This window comes from Telmatherina bonti (assembly GCF_933228915.1).
Source record: "Telmatherina bonti genome assembly, chromosome: 2".
NCBI lineage: Eukaryota > Metazoa > Chordata > Actinopteri > Atheriniformes > Telmatherinidae > Telmatherina > Telmatherina bonti.
The window spans coordinates 25,580,313-25,600,416 of NC_136620.1; the positions used below are offsets into that span (position 1 = coordinate 25,580,313).

General features: G+C 36.8%; 3 protein-coding genes and 1 long non-coding RNA gene across 12 annotated transcripts in view; 1 reads left to right on the forward strand and 3 right to left on the reverse strand.

The window, feature by feature from the left end:
* bpgm (2,3-bisphosphoglycerate mutase) lies at positions 1 to 3,640 on the reverse strand. Of its 2 annotated transcripts, none has more exons than XM_079253104.1 (3): positions 3,407 to 3,640; positions 2,132 to 2,739; positions 1 to 1,497 (listed from the first exon to the last, which is right to left on the reverse strand). In XM_079253104.1, exons 1-3 carry the CDS (start codon positions 3,514 to 3,516, stop codon positions 1,322 to 1,324), a joined length of 894 nt encoding a protein of 297 aa, XP_079109230.1. In that variant the 5' UTR covers positions 3,517 to 3,640; the 3' UTR covers positions 1 to 1,321. The 2 variants fall into 2 exon arrangements, with proteins under 2 accessions (XP_079109230.1, XP_079109231.1); XM_079253105.1 differs by having other exon boundaries at positions 3,221 to 3,505.
* LOC306765720 overlaps positions 3,588 to 20,104 on the forward strand; it is a 24,480-nt gene continuing 7,963 nt past the window's right edge. The window contains exons 1-2 of the long non-coding RNA XR_013771576.1: positions 3,588 to 3,659; positions 5,230 to 5,323. This is a non-coding gene — a long non-coding RNA (uncharacterized lncRNA). The remainder of the gene's footprint in view (positions 3,660 to 5,229; positions 5,324 to 20,104) is intronic.
* On the reverse strand, positions 4,360 to 6,421 carry LOC306765692 (troponin I, slow skeletal muscle-like). Its single transcript, XM_079253176.1, has 5 exons — positions 6,370 to 6,421; positions 6,142 to 6,273; positions 5,549 to 5,638; positions 5,207 to 5,380; positions 4,360 to 5,046 (listed from the first exon to the last, which is right to left on the reverse strand). Exons 2-5 carry the CDS (start codon positions 6,250 to 6,252, stop codon positions 4,960 to 4,962), a joined length of 462 nt encoding a protein of 153 aa, XP_079109302.1. The 5' UTR covers positions 6,253 to 6,273; positions 6,370 to 6,421; the 3' UTR covers positions 4,360 to 4,959.
* LOC306765640 (troponin I, slow skeletal muscle-like) lies at positions 6,426 to 14,181 on the reverse strand. 8 transcript variants are annotated; one of them, XR_013771571.1, is made up of 7 exons: positions 12,813 to 12,893; positions 12,339 to 12,470; positions 12,153 to 12,242; positions 8,620 to 8,793; positions 7,515 to 8,507; positions 6,924 to 6,964; positions 6,426 to 6,799 (listed from the first exon to the last, which is right to left on the reverse strand). XR_013771571.1 is itself a non-coding variant. In XM_079253124.1 (7 exons), exons 4-7 carry the CDS (start codon positions 12,441 to 12,443, stop codon positions 8,418 to 8,420), a joined length of 459 nt encoding a protein of 152 aa, XP_079109250.1. In that variant the 5' UTR covers positions 12,444 to 12,470; positions 12,813 to 12,854; positions 13,130 to 13,164; positions 14,006 to 14,181; the 3' UTR covers positions 6,426 to 8,417. The 8 variants fall into 8 exon arrangements, 3 of the variants coding, with proteins under 3 accessions (XP_079109250.1, XP_079109251.1, XP_079109249.1); XR_013771573.1 differs by having other exon boundaries at positions 7,510 to 8,507; XM_079253124.1 differs by adding exons at positions 13,130 to 13,164; positions 14,006 to 14,181 and having other exon boundaries at positions 6,426 to 8,507; positions 12,813 to 12,854.

The following is a 20,104-nucleotide window of genomic DNA, read 5'->3' on the forward strand; positions in this document are numbered from 1 at the left end:
AAGGTTTGAGGCTCCTTTTATTTCATCAAGCCAATCTTGAACTGGTAAACAGCAGGAAACATATTACATGAAACTGCAAACATATCAGTGCAGCCTTCATTTATCCATTTCCACTGATGACCCATATAAGCCAGTGTACACAGTGACAGTGATGGGACAATGTGGCATACATGCAGAGAAAATAGGCACAAAATACGTACATTTAACAACTTCTCCCAAACTAAAACACAGCTACAACACACACAGTGCTATTTGTTACACTGTCACTTCTTATATCATCTTAACGTTTAAAAAAAAAAACATCGAATGACCCAATTATGATAATAAATCAGACTGTATGACACTTATGCTGATCACATTTGTATAAAATATTTTTAAATCACAGTTGCTTCTTCTGTAACAAAGGGACACATTTCTAAAATTCCTCCCAAAATCCCCCTCCAAAAGTGCAACGCACGAACCAGTTATCAAACCAATATGTTGTCTTTTTAAACACAACCCATTCTTTGTCAGAGTTGATCATCACAAAAAGCTGCTGTAATTATCTCACCCGGAAGACCCCTTTGACATATTGGCAAATTAATATATGTACACACACGTTATATCAGTATTTACAGCACTTCTGTTGCTTGCAGATATGCAAATTTCTGGAATGAAGGTCCTGATTCACAGTTTTTGTGAGGTAAGGCTTGTTAGCAGGGTGCTTTCATTCTTAAATAACAGCTGTTTGATACTTTATAGGAGCTTTTTAAAAAACCAAATTATGAGTGAAGGCACATGTTTAAAATCTAAGTAAATAATCCTGAAGCTGACCAGTATAACAGATAAGCATACTTTATAATACCTATAGGAACTTTTTTCTTTTAGCTTAATTACTTCACTGTAACTCAGCAAAGTAGAGTTTCTAAGTAAATAAATAAATAACTACTTTAGTAGAGTCACCACTGAAGGAGAAGTGGGTGCATTTCATCACAAATAAGATGAAGACTAAAGGCTTCTTTAGTGCTTACACCGATAATACAATTCAGCGCTATGCTGAAAAATTTACAGTACAATGTTTTTCCGAGCAAGCATGATCAGCCGGATCGGCAACACTTGCAAGCGGCTTCCTGATTGGGCTGATTAGCACACACAGTTACTCAGCTGTAAAAATTTAGACTTGTCCTCAAAATCTAATCAACTACAATCTGTCATCCTGCTCACGTTTGTGTAATTAGTAAAACAAGTCTGCTGAAGAGTCTGGCTGCCATCCTATGTCATAAATAATAACATAGGCGATGAGAGCCGGGGTGAGTGTAGTCTTTTACATATTCTGATGTATTCAAGTTGTTGGTTTGGCTTTTCCTTGGTCCTCCACCTTTTTAATGGCTGCCTGAATCTTTGCCTGGTCTCCCAACAGTTGTCGTGGCGTCACAGGCTTGAGGTTTTCATCCAGCTCAAGCAGCACAGGTATCCCTGTAGGTAAAGTCACTTTGGCAATATCCTTATCTGATACGCCTGTTGGAAAAAAAAGTTGTAGGAATAAAATAACAATGTTTTATTTAAGAAATGTGTTATTGTATAGTGATTATAACATAGTAGTGCCTATAAATAGCATCTTCTACAGACACTTGTCACAAAGTGTTTCACAAAGTTGATAAAATTAGAATATCTCACTGTGTTATACAATATAGTGCACAACATGTTGTTTTAGACACACTATATAAAACAGATAACAAGGTTTAATGACAGCTTACTGTGTGTTTTTTGCCTTTATTATCCAATGTATTCAAGAAATCTATGACAGAAGCATGCATGTATCCTGCATTGCATGTTGACAGTAGCTGTCAATATGTGTTAAGTTGCTGAGAGAGCTGTGACATACAGAGCCCCCAAGGCTTACTAGTGCAATAAAAGGCCAGCGTGGATTTCGTTGCCATATCCAAATGTAACATAAACTCACTGGCCTTTTTACACAAGTTCAACCTTCCATTTCTGGAACTTAAAATATGTCCTTCCTCATTCAATGACTGATGACTAGAAACAGAAACAGCTGAAGAAACAGCTGCTGACTTAAAGTAAACACATTCTCCAAGAACAAACAAGAAAACTTAAACAGTCCAATTGATATGGGCTTTGTTCAGTAACATACCTTCCAGGTGTTTCAGCAGGGCCCTGCAGCTGTTTCCATGGGCGGAAATCAGCACAGTCTTGCCTTTCTTTATCTCAGGGACCACAGAGCTGTCCCAGTATGGCAGGAGTCTATCCAACACCTCCTTCAGGCTCTCAGCTCGGGGAAGGTTCTCGATTGGCACATCACAAGTGGTGTATCTGCGGTCATTGTAGATTTCCAGGAAGTAAGGGTGGGATTCATCAATTGGTGGTGGAGTGATGTCGTAGCTTCTTCTCCACAACTTCACCTGTTCCTCTCCATGTTGCTGAGCCATCTCAGCCCGGTTAAGTCCAATCAAGGCTCCGTAGTGTCTCTCATTAAGCCTCCAAGACTTAACCACTGGGACCCACTCCTGGCCCATAGCCTCCAGCACCAGCCATGCTGTCTGGATAGATCGGCTGAGTATGGAGGTAAACACCAAGTCAAACTTGTAGCCCTGCTCCTTAAGGAGCTTGCCACAGTCCTGAGCCTCCTTCACCCCATCCTCGCTCAGCTTCTGGTCAACCCAGCTGCAGAAACGGTTCTCTTTGTTCCAGGCCCCCTCTCCATGCCTCAGCAGAAAGAGTTTGTACTTGGACATCCGAACACTTGCAGCACAAAACAATACAATCAGAAATTAACCCACATAATAGCATTAATGATAATAAAGATGATAATCACAGATATTTTAACAGATTAAACTGGTTTGGTGGTCTGGGTCCAGGAGAAGGGAATTCCTGGAGGGAGTGCCAGTAAAAGGTTAAAGGTTGTTTCCAAAAAAAGAGACCGGCTGAAGGCGGTTACATCTCCAGCACTTGCCCTAATCAGCAATTCCTCATGGGCAAGACAGAAAACAACTTACTGACACAGTTAACTAATATACACACAACGACTGGAGGTTTGTTTGGTGTTCAGCTAACTCTAAAGGATGCATGAAACTGTGCATTTAGTCTCTTATCACACATCTTAATAAAACGGCCTACAAATATAAGTCAGAACTGGTATTTCTTCTTTATGCATTTATTCAGACTGCAGGTCCATTGAAAAAAAAAGTATACAAGCAAACATATTTAAAAAAGGCAGTCATACCAGTGTTCCCACATAGCAGGCTGATATTATGTAGTACTGAGTGCAGGCTGGGTGAACATCCTTATAATCACATTACAAGATCTATCGAGTCGATATATAAATCCAACACACTACAGGCTTTTGACAACCTCGTCCAAAAATGATTAGGATGTTTTTTAAAAAAAAAAACCAAAACGTATATCTTACCCTGCGTGGGTTTTAAATACGGTGAAAATGTGGATGGAGCACCCGGCTATGTGTTGACAGTGAGCTGCAGGCCACAACGTTCTCAGGATGTTCGTGATTGACGTAGTCATTGTCCAATTGGAACGCTAAACGTCGCTTATGGGCGTTTCCTTTGGCGAGCGTTTTGCCCATATTAGGAGGAGCATGAACGGTTGTGGGCACGTTCACCGTGCAAGATGAGAGGGGAGGTACAGTCAGCGCTGTGGATGTGTTGGTGAGATACAAGCCGACTGCGCTCTGTAGCAGGTCGTTGGGCTTTTTGGTTTATATGAAAGATACCTTTTATAGTATTTGTAAGATATTTATATCATTTTTTGATAGCTTAGGTTGCAAGTATATGAAAAATGCTGTAAGTATACGCGAGGAAAACCCTCCCGAAAAAAATAAACATGGAACAAACTAGTCTTACATCACATTGTGCCGCCTTTAGATTTGTTATTGATCGTCAATAAAAAAAAAATAAAAAAAATAATTCCAAAAAGCTAAATCAGAAATAATATTAATAGTTAATTAATAATAATAAAATATGTTGGAAGACTACTGTAGAGTTTATACAAGTTCCAAGTTTTTAAGTGCTGCATTATTTGGGGCTATCACAGTTTGCATTTACCGTTTTAAGATGTCGTTTAAAAATTCACCCTTAACCCCAAAGTATAACTTAGCTTGTGGGGAACAACTGAAGTCCCTGGTTTATATGTGAACATTAGCCAAAAATACTGATATTTATACAGACATTACGCTTCCAGCTAAATTTAGGCTAACCTTGTATATGGAATTCTTGATGTTTCAATGATTGATGGATATAAACCAAGTGAGAGAACTTTTTACAACATTTAAAGATGCATATGAAAAGATTTCAAACAATAAAATGGTACGCATACAAGATTGTAGTGCTGTAAGAAAAGAAATTGTCCTTTGATAAATAAATACATTTTATTCTTTGATACACAAATCAAAACACTTTTGATTATAATGTGTAAGTAATCATTTTCATTTTAAACAGCTGACTCAATAAATATGTTGCCTCTGGAATGTGTATCCAGTCTATTTATAAGTCCAGTTTAACAGGTGGGCATGTGCGTGAAGCAAGGATAATGCATAGGAAAAATGCAAAAAAAAAAAAAGATAAGAATTAAGCCTACTAGTAATTCCTGTTAATATTGGTGATTTCATGTATATATAAGGCCAAATAGCACTGCAACATTATTAAAAGAAAATGGACAAACAGTGGCACAGAGATTAGAGAAATATGATGTGCTAAAAGCTGCAAATGCAATTAAGTGCCCTCATATGTTAAATACATATGTTTTATAATGCAAACAAACAATATGTATTCATAGAAAATCTAAGTCAAAATGTCACTTATTGCCAGTTCCAAACATTAACTGTGCAATTCAACTGGTCTTCGGATTAATTCATTTAATTGTAAAGTGAACATAATTAAGAGGAAAAAAACATCTGTATCCATATGTTTTACTACTGCAAGCACCTTCACAGAGATCTTCACATCAAATCTACTGGCCAGCATCAAACAGCTTCTTCCTGCCCTCCATTCCAGACATGGCGTCCACATTCTTACGCCAGTCAGTCACCTCTTCTTTCTGTGGAGTTATATGGCAAGTGTTACATTAGGGGCCCTAAATTTTAGGTAGATCTTACTGAGCTTAACCAGACAGAAATGTATTTTCTTTATTGTGATATATAAATAAATTAAATGAAACTAAACCGAATAACATGTAAGTTTAAACATGCTTGTCTTACCTTTTCTTCCTCTTTCTTCACAGTCTTGAGGTTGGCCTTGAAGTCCACAGACTCTTTGACCTTTGCACCCAACAGAGCTCCCAGCATGGCATCTGCAGACACCCTCACCCTCCTCAGGTTTGGTCTCTTCATCTTGCCTTTTAGCTCAAAAATCTTTTGAGACAGGTCCTGTATCTTTTTCCAGGATAAAAACAGAAAGCCATCCTTAACACAATTTACCACAAGATATTTGGTGCATACTGAATCTCCTGTGACCTTGTGGTGGAGATGTTTAGTTGGAAATAGAAAAGCACATCAGTTCTTTAAACATCGTTTCTTAGTTCTAGTTCATCCATTACTTACCTCTCTGTCATTTATTGTCACTTTAGCTGCAATATCATAGCGCTCTTCATCAACCTTATCAATTTTCTGGTGCAGCTCCTTGCAAAGATTCTGTGGACAGAAATCTTTTGTGAATCAGATTTAAACTGATGTAGAAAATTTCATGGAAAAATTGTTAAAGTAAGAAGCAATTTACAAAGATGTTGTAACATGTATGTGGACTAATTAAACAATTAGCACAAATATATGCAAGACATGCTTTAGAGTTTCTATGATTAATCATTTTTTTGGATATTGTTTCCATTGAAAATGTTTTCTAAGTATTCCTATAGAGACTTTAGACATTTGTTTTTGTCGTTATAGTCATTACTGTTGAGGTTTGTCAATGCTTTGGACAGTTAGGATGGTTAGTCACAGAAATCTCTGAAACCCCAGCAAAAAATCCCAAACTAATTATGTCCCATCTGGTCACACACCATTACAAGTTGGGAAAGGGATTTGAGACAAATTACTCTTTAAAGACATATATGTTTGTTTGAACTTTTTAGCATTTGAACGTTGTTTGGTTGCTGGTACCTGATGCATCCCTTAGCAGATAAAAATGGTTTTGATACCTGTAATTCCTGCACAGACAGACCAGACACTTGGAGGGTTGGCACTCTCTCAGAAAGGATCCTCTCTCTTTCATCTTTTCTGACTTGCTTTTCATTTTCAAGCAATGTCATGGCCTTTTTTAGCAGTTTGGTCTAAAAAAGCAAGATAGAAAAAGACAATATAAAAACAATGTTTTGTTAAGATGCTTACAGAAAATGATATTTACACATATGTACACAACAACTTACCTTCAAAAACAGTCTCCGTGATGCAGAGATTTTTGGCTTTGGTTTCTAGAAAAGAAACCAAAGTGAGGAGCAAATTCAATTTAGTTTTAATTTATTGAGTTAGTGAGATTTTTTTGTTTCTTTTTTTTACATGGATGTAGTTTTGAAATTACTAATAGATTGGGGGGGCACAGCAAATCTTTACATAAATTAACATTCATGTCAATAAATCAAGTCCCTGTTGTTTATCTAGACTTTATAACATACAAAATTTGATGTTCAGATTATGAAATTAGTTATTTGTTATTAAATTTATAAAGCCAATATGAATTAATAGAACCAAAATGCCTACTGGCTGAGCTAGCTAAAGATAGCTAGTTTTATTCTTTTACAAAACATGATTTTAATTTACACATCAATCTATTAAAGACAAACTCAACTCACCGAAGGCCTAAGAAAGAACAGAAGTGGCATCCATAATGCAAAAAGACAGAAAACAACACACTTTTTTAACATCTCATGAAGTCTTGCTTATTATCTGAGTTAAAGGGTGATAAAAATAAGTGAATACTTACGCTTCAGACATGGCTGCGGTTCTCTGTTCTCCCTTTTAAATCTGTCAGTACAAGAAAACATGAGAAGAAAAGACAAGATCATTTCTGCTAGTACATTTAAGCAAGATACATAAAAACAGAGCCAAATTAACCCTCAGAATTGATCCGTTTTGCTCAATACATTTCCCGTATGATGAATTAATTTACAAACATAGCAGAAAGCACAATGTGCAATGTTGTATATAAACCAAAGATAAAATGATCTCTTTGACAAATAAACTGTCAGTCGTTACCAAAGATGCCAGAAGTTGATAGAGTATAACACAGAGATCAAAACAAGATTAGGAAAAACGCTCAGACTTGGATTTTTCTGCCCTCATTCACATAAAAGAGTTTATGTTAAAAAGAAATGTAATATTCACTCTGCTGCAAGTATTCGCAAATAAAAAATGGCATTAACTTAATTACTGTTACAAGTGAAATTACACCTTGTATTGTTAAAATACAGTCAATTGTGAAGTAGCAACAAAGTCCTCATAAAGTCTCTGCTGGTAAAATTGCTCTCTTTGGTTTACTATCCACTTTCCAGATAAAATATGGCTCTTACCTTACCTTCTTAGGTAGGTGACAAATACCCACAGCCGTCTTTTTCTGAGATGAGAAGGGATGAAAGAGGGTAGATATATGGATTCCAACGCTCATGTGAGTGGCTCACTAAAATAGACCCTCTGTCCTCACCATTCTTGCATCTCCTATGTCCCACATGTGTGAGGTGTGAAAGTTCTTACTGGGACTGTCCACATGTGATGCTTTCTTCGTTTCTCCATCTATCTGCTTGGAGATGGTGAAGTCTGAAGAGCTTTCATGACTTAATATGTGCTTGATTTAATCTGTTCAAACACTCAAAGGTCATTTTTAGATCATACAGTGTAGAAAAAAAGAAAAAAGCAGACCCTTTAAAGTAAATATTCGACCTGCAAAAATATTTACAAAACAGCAATAATACTTTTTATTTTTAAGACACATCTTTAATGGCCAGTACATTTGGATGTCTAGCAAATGATAAGACAGTTTGTCATGACAGATAATGATCTAGCAGCTGGTGTCCCTTAAGGTCTACACTATAATCTTCCACCATCTACACTCTAAACAAAAGTCTTAAGGTTTGTCAGTGCGTAATGATGATTATAAAGAACTATACTGCCATCTCAAGGCTGTGGTGAGGAATTGATGCAAATGTTCATCCATTTTAAACACAAAAAAAAAACTGTACTTATAAAGATGAAGTGCCTTTAAATCAGCCTTTTATCAGCATACAGTTCTTTTCTTGTTGTGTTTGTTTCCATAAATAAGTTTTTAAAAGAAAACAAAACAAGAAAAACAAAAACCCACTTGATTCCTCTTCCAATTTTAAAAGTTCATCCTGCTCATTGTTCACATTTTAGGATAATTTAGATGAGAAATTAAGCGATATCAGAAAAAGTTGAAAGCATCTCTTGAGCAAAAGCAATTTCTTTAGTTGCCAGATGCATCAAACAGCTTCTTCCTGCCTTCCATGCCAGACATAGCCTCCACATTTTTACGCCAGTCTGTAACCTCCTCTTTCTGTTAAAGAAATAATATATTACAGACAAACAGCCAAAATGAAACAGACCATTTTAACATGAAGAGGCATTGTATAAAAATTCATGAGAGTCAAAGCAGAAACAAGACTCACCTTCTCCTCTTCCTTCTTGACTGTTTTGAGGTTTGCCTTGAAGTCAATGGATTCTTTATGTTTGGAGCCCAACAGAACACTCAGCATGGCTTCAGCTGAGATCTTCACTCGCTTCAGGTGTGGCTTCTTGAACTTACTCTGAAGCTCAGTGATCTTCAGGTTCATGTTTTGAATCTGATCAAAACAATACATGGCAGAAGACCCGTTGTCACCTTTTTATCCTACAAGTCATGAGTCTACTGAGTTTTTTTATGAGGTTTCTTCTACATCATCTACAACTTGCTCGCTTTTCCTTTTTCATATATGGATTTGAAAAGAAATGTGCATCTATGATAAGGTACAGTATGTGCATTTGATCATATATTGGGGATTAAATTTCAGACTTGATTTATGGTTTGTTTTAAGTGTTTCTAGGGCTAAATTTTGCTCTCATGCTCAACAGATGCTATTAACTCAGATTATCTGAAGCATGTTGGAAAAAGGTTAAAAATTGCAATAGAATTTGGCTTTATGGAATTATTCATTGATCGATTGTATTAGATCAGTAATTTAGGTAGAACATAGTTAGCTGTTTGTCTAAAAAATATCAACATCTAACAGTCTGAAATAAAGTAAGTTACAAAGCCAGTTCAGAGTTTCTTATCTTAAACAGAATAAAAGCCTGTTTGAATACATTTGTAGTTTCTGAAGTAACAGAGTGCCGACCTCCACTAAGTAGCTTATTTTTACCCATATTGTGATTTCCACCCTTACAGTCCAACATTTGTGTTATATGCGCTGTTAGATTCACTGATGATCAAAACATACATTTAGCATTTGAAATAACAATTATATGATTTATTGTCAAATATGTATTAAAAACATATAAACCTTGTGACAGTTTTTAAGTTTTTAAAAGTTCATCTATTGTTAGAATTGGGATTTTCCTTAATCATGTTTTTACATGATGAAAATTTACCTATGGATATGGTAATGTATCTTTCCTAAGAAATCGGCTATGATGGTAATGATAATAAAACAACAGTAATAAATCAAAGCAGGAAGTTTAATAGAACTCTGACAGCCTGTTTGTACATTTTCTAACAATTAAATATCATATTGCTATGGAAAATGCTATTTGACCTTTAAGTAGCTTCTTTATTGTTGTAAACGGTAAAGAATTAAGTATTTTGCAGCTTAAGAATGAGATACTTCAGCTAAGTAATACACTGCAAAAAAATCTTGTATTGGTTGGCCTGAAACAGTCATTTAAGTAGGTAAAACTTGAAAATATGTATTAATGGCATTTAAAGCAATAGTGTTAGTAATCACAACAAAACAAGCAAGTTATTTGCCCCAAAACAATTAGGTGAGTCGTTAAAAATGATAACTTTAAGTTGGAGTTCAATACAAGGGACAACAGTTCTGCTAACTTTAATTTCTTCGTTGTAAAATGCGGGAAAACCAACTTTTTGAGTTTGCAATTTTCACTTGAAGTCTCACTTGACTGTGTAAGTTTTTATTTAAATTAAGTTTAAATGGTATGGGAATTGTTGACTAGTGTTGTGTAGTATGTTGTAGATTTATGGAGAGGGCAACCCACACATTTTCAATATTTAAACACAAACAGCTTTTCACTCAGCAGCGGTGAGCATAACTGCTGCATGAGTTAGCAGCTAGCTTATCTGGGCTGATACCGTTCAAACAGGACAAGACATGTTATCTTCTTCTGGTTAGTATTCAGTTAATTCATGCTCGCCTATTAGCTGCAGCTAAAGGAGTAGCCATTAGTGTTTTAATGCTAACACATTAGCTGATATTTCATGTACTAAATATGAGGACAATATGGAGCAGTTTGTTTAACACTTTTTTGTATTTACATTCGCATCATGCCGAGTTCAATAAAACACTTAATTTATTATTTAATGTTAAACCATTTACATATTAAAATGATAAGATGTAAGTCATGTCAGAGTTGATAAAATTATTATAGTGTAATGGTAGGAAAGGCATATTTAAAATATTGTGTTGGTCAAAATATAGGCCTACCTCGAATTTACTACATTGGTTTTGATTAAAAATAGGTTTAAATATTTGTACTATGACCCACCGTGGGTTCCCAGGCTTGGATATATTGTCCTTTTGTTTAAAAACATTGAAATACATTTAATTGACTGCCCTGTTTTATTCTTCTTAACCTAATCTGATGTAAGCGTTGGGTTTAGGTATAGATATAGGTTGATATATAGTATATGTTATTTGTAATTTTTGTTTACTGCAGCAAAATTTATTAAAAATAAAAACACTGAACATGCACTCTTTTCAGTTCAAGGGTCTAGTCTAGTCTTTGCGGTCATTAAATTTATGAAATATTTTTTGTAATGTATAACATTTCTGCTGACTGCCTTACTAATTCCCTGCAAATTGTCATCTTTGTTTTTCCGATTGAAATGAATGCAGTTCAAGTTCTGCAAGTTTACCAACACCATGGAAGCTGTTCAGCTGAAACATTATCGGCTACATCATAGAGGTTCAACATGACTTTGCTAACACAGAGACTGCTGCACTTTCAGAACCATCAGTGCTTTGAAATCACATCCTTCAAGACTGCATAGGACTGTCCAACTGTTCTTTTTTTTATGAGCACAAGAGTTCTTTTATTTTTCTTATATTGATAAAAGCACAAGCTGTTTTTTTTATTTGCCTTTTTATTTGATTCAATGCTGGTAGTTTAAATAAAACTAAGGTTTTGGGGATGTATGTTGCATCTGTAATTATTTATGCATTTGATTAGAAGTGATTGAAATTAAATTATGAAGTTGAGTTACATTAGCAGTGTGCAATTTTAAATTTCCTTAAATTATTCTGCTATACTAACTTAATCAAATTCAAGTGGATTTTGTGAAAGAATTTGAGTTATTACAGTGTAAAAAGATACATTATTACAACTTATGAAAGAGTTAGAGCAAGTAAGGATTAAAAGTTATAACCATGTAGGTTTTTAAATTAGTACAACTTGTGGAACAGTTACCAGAAGTAAAGATGAAAAGTTATTACAATATAAAATGATAATTTAGTGGAACTTACAATTGAGTTGTAAAAAAATCCTAATTTAGAGTTGCGCAAACTCAAAAGCAAAACTTAAAATATTTAGTTTAGCTGTTCAACTTAAAATTTTATCGAAGTTTGTTCCCTTGAAATTTTAAGTTCACCCAACTTTTTCTTTTTTACAGTGTATGGGATTTCTGCAGAAGAGATAAAAAACACCATTAATTGGTTTATTCCTCTGTAAATAGTTGGGTTGGACTGCCCCCAACAGGTCACATATTGGTCATTGCAGATTTTTCTTCTAAAAAGGCTTATAGCTTTATCTCACTATATGTTGTTACAAGCATGCTGCCACTAAGTGGCAGTATTGCAGTATTTATATCATTTTCTTTAGTTTATTACTTTGTCATTGTTGTGACCTTTTTTATGTAGAGACAACAATGGAAATAGGAAAATTAAAAATGAAAACATTCTTCCTCCTGCTATTCATTCTATGAACAGCTCACCTCTGTATCATTTTTGGAAACTTTTAGGGCAATATCATACCGCTCCTCGTCCACAACATCGATCTTGTGGTGCAAGTCTTTGCATAGGTCCTGTAAAAAAATGATGAAATTCTAACATTGCATTCTTGGAAACCGAAAAAAGTTACAATTTGTCAAATGAAAATATTTACTTATATAATCAAGTACCTGCAGGTCTTGCAAAGATAGGCCAGACAGATTTAAAGGAGGAAGTCTCTCTGTAAGTGCTGTTTCTTTTTCCTTCAGCTTCTGCTCATTTTCCTCCTGCAGCATCTGAGAAGCGACTGCCAACAGTCTAATCTTAGGAGGAAAAAAATATCAAAAGTAAACGCCTTTCCAGATTAGTGGAATGGACATTTGCACAACATGGATTGTAAAAACTGTAAAAACTTAACAAGGATGTAACAAGTGTTTTAAAAGCATTCATAAATGCTTTATAGGTGAGCTACTACCCATCTCTAATGCTGGAGGGAACTAAAATAATCTTTCTCATTCTGTTATGTTAAAGAAGGGTCTTGTTGTCAGAGTTAGAAAAAATAGCTTTTTTTTTTACACAAATGCACAGTTAGTTTACAAGCATAATTTTCAATATTAATAAATTAGAAAACATCCAACTTCCCAAACAATTAATGGAAATCTTACTTTCAATCCCAGCTTCCGAGAGGAAGAAATCTTAGACTTTTTCTGTAATTCACACATAAAAACCATTTAATATTTTCTCTATTGAATTTTGTGGTACAACATATCGAGGCATTTATTTTGATAAAGCTTTAGCAAACAGAAAACAGTAAGAAATAGTGTAATTTATAGTTCACTAGAATAGATACTTACAGGTCTATTTTGGTGTTGCAAATTAGGAGAAAAGACACAGATATTTTTATAAAATTAATATCAAGCCAAAATTTTTACAGCAAATTCTTTGCCTCTCCTCATTGGATTTAAACTAAAAGTGATGGTACTTACGCGTCAGCCATGATTGCCTCAAATCCCAACTCTAGAACATGAAAAGCAAAGGAAGATTTTTTAGAGCAACAGCAGGAAAAATTATGTTTAGAATTTTATTTTTGTTATCATTATCATGCGCTGACGCATCATGTTCACAAATCTGGTAAATTCTCTGCAACTTCAAAACCTTTCCAGTTGAGCTCTATGCTTTGCTCTGGCCAAAGTATTTTACTAACTCCAAACTTTCAGTGGCCCATCAAGCTTGGGACACACAGTTATAGATTAGTCATACCCCTAAAGACACAACTACTGCAGTTTACATGAGGCTAAAAATTACTGGTTCTGTTCTAATTCACAAGTCTACTTTGTTCTTTATAATGATTACATTTCATGTGCTACATGCAATGAAATATATAGATTTAAATGTGCCCTCTTATTAATATAAAATTAAAATTGAATGTGATTAGACTCTCTGTAACATTATAAAAATGCATCAAAACAACAACAATAAATAATTTTTAAAAGAACAAATTTGTTCAAAATAAACTTTTAAAAGTCTGGAACAAGCTGAAATTATTATCTTTGCTTGAATTAAAAAATGTCTGAAAACTGAAGCAGTGTTCGTGTTAAATAAATGATGAAAGTCTTTGTGTAGGTGACAAAAAAGGTGAATGACCAGATAATCCACAGGCATGTGAGATGACTATGTTCAACTTGTTCTTAATTTTAAACGATAACAGCATCTCAGATTGCACCAAATAGACAAGATACTAATCAGAAATAGAAGTAGTTGTAGTACCTGTTAGTAGGTATTTTAACATGCTAAAAACCTCTCACTCTTTTGCAGAATCCATCCATTTTCTCCAGGCAAAAGTTTTGGAAATCAGTACCTGTTTTAAGTGACGAAGCTCCTAGAGATGCAATTCCAAACTGAAGATAAGTGTGTGTGAGGAAGCCACCATCGACTTTCTGAAAGACGATGGAAAAAGATCAATCAAATTTATAGTGTCTCTTCTGAATGGGAATGGTCTTACTAAAATAGAGCTGTGTCTGTTCTTCTGCCACAGTCTGTCCACCAGCCGTGACATTTACCGTGGCCCATAGCTTCCCAACAATATTCAAGCAGCAAAGGAGGCAATAAAACTTCATTTATAGGCTCAGATATTTGGGGATCTTAAAACCTTTCTGCAGCACCTGTTAGTGGAAGTGACAGGACTCATTCACAGAGGTGGCGAAACTCATGCAAGGTCGGTGTCACAATTTACTAGTAGCCAGTTCCAGCTTGTCAAAGCTTGGATCAAGTTGTTAAGGAATCAGAAGGATGAAATCAAAGTAGTCACAGTGTTAATGTGTTCAAAACATTCATTTCCAGAACAAACCTTACTGGCCGTGAGCTACATAGAGGATTTCAAAATGTCCATATAGTAGATGGATGACCTACTAAACAAATGCCAATAACTCAAATTGTTTCCCTTTATTGATTTTTTTAAAAGTATGTATATATATATATATATATATATATATATATATATATATATATATATATATATATATATATATATATATATATATATATATATATATATATATATATTCCCATGTCCTAGTGGCCAAGTCTTAAAGTCTTAAAAATGATAAATTTAATTCCTTTACTCATGTGTCATCTCCTGATTGCAAAAAGCTAGAAGTACTGTTGAATGGCTTTCGGTGCACATCCTCTGTCCAACATTTTGCTTTTATTTGCGTCACTATTGTTCTACATGTTTGTGATGACACAGTGTTAAAGTGTGATGACACATTAAAGGACCCCCTTTTGAAGTAAGAAAGAAAAGCCAAAGGTTAGTCGAGTTTTATTTAGGCTAGGAGAGAAACAAGGACAGGTGCTGGTCATGGCACAATGGTTTGTAAAGTGAGCCAGGCAGAGTTCAATGCGTCAGTGATGAAAAAGGGAGTCAAATGTTCACACAAAAGACTGCAACTCATGCCCTCACATAGGGATAGGTAGGCAGCAACAAGAATAGCCAAGTGCAAGCCTTTGACTTGCTTCAAATTACTATGCATTACAGTAACTATATATAAGAGGGGGAAAATCTCAAACTATGAGATATCCACCCTTCTTGACTTTAGTAGATAGTAATACTGCAAAATCAATTGTAGCAACTGAGAGATTTTGACTTCATCAATTAGAAATTAGTTCAGAATGTGTTGCGGCTGACTGTCCAACGCCATTATCTACTTAGCCGCTGCGGGCTAAACACGGGAGATATTGATGACGCGCACCAAGATGTATGTTCTCCTTATTGCGTTTGTTTATTTTTATAGTTACTTTAAATAAATTACAAAGAACAAACAATACGCAGAGCAAAAACATCTAACTGTGTTCAACAAAAAGTTTACTCCCGAGCTCACCCCACTTCTGCATCCTTACAGCCAAAACGATGCGCTCAGGTCAGTGCAACTATTTGTAATGTGTGCATTCACACCCAAAGTGACACACCCTCCACCCAAGTGCCAATCAAGCCTGCACACATCAGCATATTCGCAGACATTCATGTCTTATAATATGGCGCCTACATTCCGGCCCCTAATTAGTCTACAGATTAATTACATCACTATAACATGTAGGAGACAAACTCATTAACAAAGTAACATTTCATCAAATAACTATATACATAAATAGATAATACAGACTCATTAATCAAATCTGTGAAAGTTTACATCCAAGTCCTTCCATGTAAGCAAATGTCCACATTAACACAATATCTCAACATCTGCTTGAGTACATACTCTTATGAGTCCTCTGCTTCTTGAAGAAGACAGACCTTCGTGATAGGTCTGTCCAGGTAGTTTGTTTTGGTCTTAATGCGAACTTGTCGCACAAGTCCCTTTTTATCATGAACCACCTGAATCACCTTTCCAATCATCCATGAGTTTCGAGGAGCAGAGTCATCCACAATAGCAACAATGTCCCCTGGAATGAAATTACGTCTGGTGGTCTGCCATTTCTGATGCTCCTGCAGTTGATGCAAGTACTCCTTTACCCAGCGCTTCCAAAACAGATTCGACATATACTGTGCTTGCTTCCATCGTCGTCGGGCATATAATTCATCCTTTTCAAACACTCCTGGTGGTAACAATGGTTTGGACTTGAGTAGCAGCAGATGGTTTGGAGTTAGTGCTTCCAAGTCGTGAGGATCCATAGATGCCTTCGTTATGGGGCGACTATTGATAATAGCCTCTGCCTCACATAAAACAGTATGGAGACCTTCCTTGTCAAGAATCTGAACCTTCAGTATGGAATTTAGCACCTTACGCACAGATCTTATCAATCTCTCCCACACTCCACCATGGTGGGATCCCGTGGGGGGATTGAAAATCCACCTGATTCCCTTTTGAAGAAGAACATTGTTAATCTGAGCATGATTCCATTTCATTATTGCTTCTTTCAGCTCACGCTCAGCTCCAACAAAGTTTGTACCATTGTCTGAGCGCATCTCAATCACTTGTCCACGCCTTGCAATGAAACGTCTCAAAGCATTAACAAAAGAGTCTGTGTCTAAAGAGGACAGCACTTCAAGATGTACAGCTCTTATAGCCAAACATGTAAATATCACTCCATATTTCTTCACTGTAATCCTTCCTCTTTTGACCTCAAAAGGCCCAAAGCAATCCACCCCCACTCGAGAAAATGGAGGTTCATCAGGGAAAACTCTGTCCTCAGGAAGGTCTGCCATTTGTTGCTGTCCTGGAGCAGCATGTAATCTGCGACAAACAACACATTTCGACAGTATTCTTCTTATGGCAACACTAGCACCTGGAATCCAAAATCTTTGCCGCAACATGGAGAGCATATGATTACGTCCTCCATGTCCTGTTATCTGGTGTATATAATACAAAATAAGATCAGAAACATGGAGATCTTTAGCCAATATAGCAGGATGTCTAGCCTTATCTGGCATAGATGCTCTTTCCAGTCTTCCTCCTACTCTCAGAATACCATCCTCCAATACAGGATCTAGCTTGAAAAGATGACTGCTTCTTTTCACACCTTCCCCTTTCTGCAAGCCTTTCACTTCATCAGGATACCTCTTTCTCTGACAATAAGTGATAATTGCTGTCTCAGCTGCATCAAACTCCTCAAGCATAAGGGGACCTCTTGCAATCTGACCCTTGACAGTTTTCATCTCTTCTTGTAGTTCAGTTTCTTGCTGCCTTTCATCCAGGTCAGACTGAGAGAGGGTAATCTTCAGCTGCTTTCTTCTTTTTGCAAGATCCAAAAGCAAGCTCCTGAACCTAAGAAGCCATCCCACCATTCTTTTCAGACGAACCCATGAAGAAAAGTGATTGATAAAACGCATAACTGAATCCATCTGCGCATCTGCTTGGACTACATTCACAAACACACTTGTTCTAATCTCAGGATCTTGTGGTGAAACCAGCGCAGATGCATGAAGATTTACTGGCCATTCTCTTTCAGGCTGCTTAAGAAACTTGGGACCCAATAACCAAGTGTCAGTTTTTAAGAGAACTTCCACTTTAGCTCCCCTAGAGGCCATGTCTGCAGGGTTAGTTGATGTATTCACATACCTCCACTGAGACACATTGGAAAGTGTCAGTATCTCAGACACCCGATTAGCTACAAATGTTTTGAACCTTGAGGTCTCATTCCTGATGTACTTCAGCACAGATGTGCTATCTGTCCAGAAAACAGATTCCTGTAGCTTCATCTGAAGCTCCCTTCTCAGCATCTTATCCATTCTGCTTGCAAGCACAGCAGCTGTTAATTCCATACGAGGAATGGTAACCGGTTTCAATGAAGCAACACGTGCCTTTCCCATTAAAAATGAACCATGCACCTCTCCAAGGGTATTATGCTGTAACAGATAAGATACTGTTCCATATCCAAACTCACTTGCATCCGCAAAGTGATGCAACTGTGCGGAAACCACTTCTCCAAAGTTGGGGGGTTTTAAGCACCTGTCAGCCTCAAAACCCTCTAAATGATGGAGCTCCTCTAGCCATTTCATCCACCTTTGCATTGCATCATCTGGTAATGTGTCATCCCAACCCAGTTGTCTCCTACACAAGTCCTGAAGAATTCCCTTGGCTGAGAGGACAACTGGTGCCAAAAATCATAGATTGAACTTATAATGGATAACATACCTCTCCGTGTAACAGGTCTGTCTTTCAGGTTGATTTTAAACCTGAAGAAGTCTGTCTGGGCACACCACTGCACACCAAGGACTCGCTCTAGAGGCAATGAATCAATATCCAAATCCAGATCCTTTACCTCCTTTGATCTTTCTTCCTGAGGTATGCTGGCAAGCACCTTGCGACTATTGCTGACCCATTTAACCAACTGAAAGCCTCCTTTAGCACATAAAGCCCGGAGTTCCCGATAAAGCTGCAATGCTTCTTCTTCAGAACCTACTGACACAAGGCAATCATCAACATAGAAACCATGCAAAACAGTATCGACTGCCTTCTGACTGTAATGCCATTGGTTGTCTTCAGCACATTTTCTTAAGGCAAAACATGCGCAGCTTGGAGAAGATGTAGCTCCAAACAGATGTGACATCATTCTGTATTCCACCAGGTCCTGCTTAAGATCTCCATCTGGCCACCACAAAAACCTTAATAGGTCACAGTCAGATCTGGCTACCTTAACCTGATGAAACATAGCCTCAATGTCTGCCATGAGAATCACTGGTTCCTTTCGGAAATGAGATATCACTCCAATCAATGTGCTGGTAAGCTCTGGGCCCTGTAGAAGTTGGTCATTTAAAGATGTACCTTGGAATGTAGCTCCACAGTCAAAAACAACCCTAAGATTTTTTTTTACGTGGGTGGTACACCCCATGATGTGGTAAGTACCAAACTCTACCATCGCAGCGATACAGATCTTCAGCTGGAACCATTTCAGCATAACCCTTTGAAATGACATCATGCATGCAACTGCTGTATTCAGCATGGAACAAACTGTCTTTACTAAGTCTTCTTTTAAGATTTAGAGCATGCTGTTCCACCACCTTTTTATTATTTGGCATTTTCACACCACCTCTTCTGAAAGGTAACCCAACACTGTAATGACCATCAATCAGCTTTACTGATTCAGAGACAGATTTCATAAAGAGATGATCCTCCCTTGACATTCCAAGCTGTTCTTCCTGAATACATTCAGGAAAGTCAACCTTGATCTGTTTCTGCCACAACTCATCAAGCCTTGCAACAGAAATCCTATTGATGCTAACATCAGGTTGTACACAAGTATTACGGTCATTGTCTCCTCTCAGTGGACCATTTACAGTCCAACCTAGCATGGTTTTGACCGCATAAGGACCTCCATTAACACTTCTAACAACTTCCCATGGCTCCAAGGCTTTGGGAGCATTGGTTCCTATCAATAAGTCCACTCCTGAGTCAATCTCCTTTAGTTTGATGTTCTTTAAGTGTGGCCATCTTTGCAGGTCTTTCTGCTGTGGAATATTGCTATGATGGACAGGCATGATCTTTTGTGTGAACATATCAGGTAGGTCACAAAATTCATCATCATCCAACCCAGCTATTTCCAAGTCCGAGACAATGTGACTACCGACCACCCTTTCTTGTCCCATTGTCCTTAACAGAATGTCGGTTTTCCTCCCTGTAAGTTTTAATCTATTCATAAGACCTTCGGTACAGAAAGATGCCGAACTTCCAGGATCTAAAAAGGCATAAGTCACCACTGACTCATCTCCCTTTTTTTACTTTACTCTCACTGGTAATATGGAAAGTATACAGCCATTCTCACCGGCCCCAGTAAGACCACTAGATTGTACAGACAGTACATCATGATCCTTCGCCATGTCAGTTTCTCTTTTAACTTGCACTGCACCAAATTCCCTTTTCACTGGGTAGATATGCAATATAGTAGGATGCTTTAAATTGCATACATTACAAGAAAGGCGCTTCCGACAATCTTTACTCCTGTGCCCAATGCACAAACAACC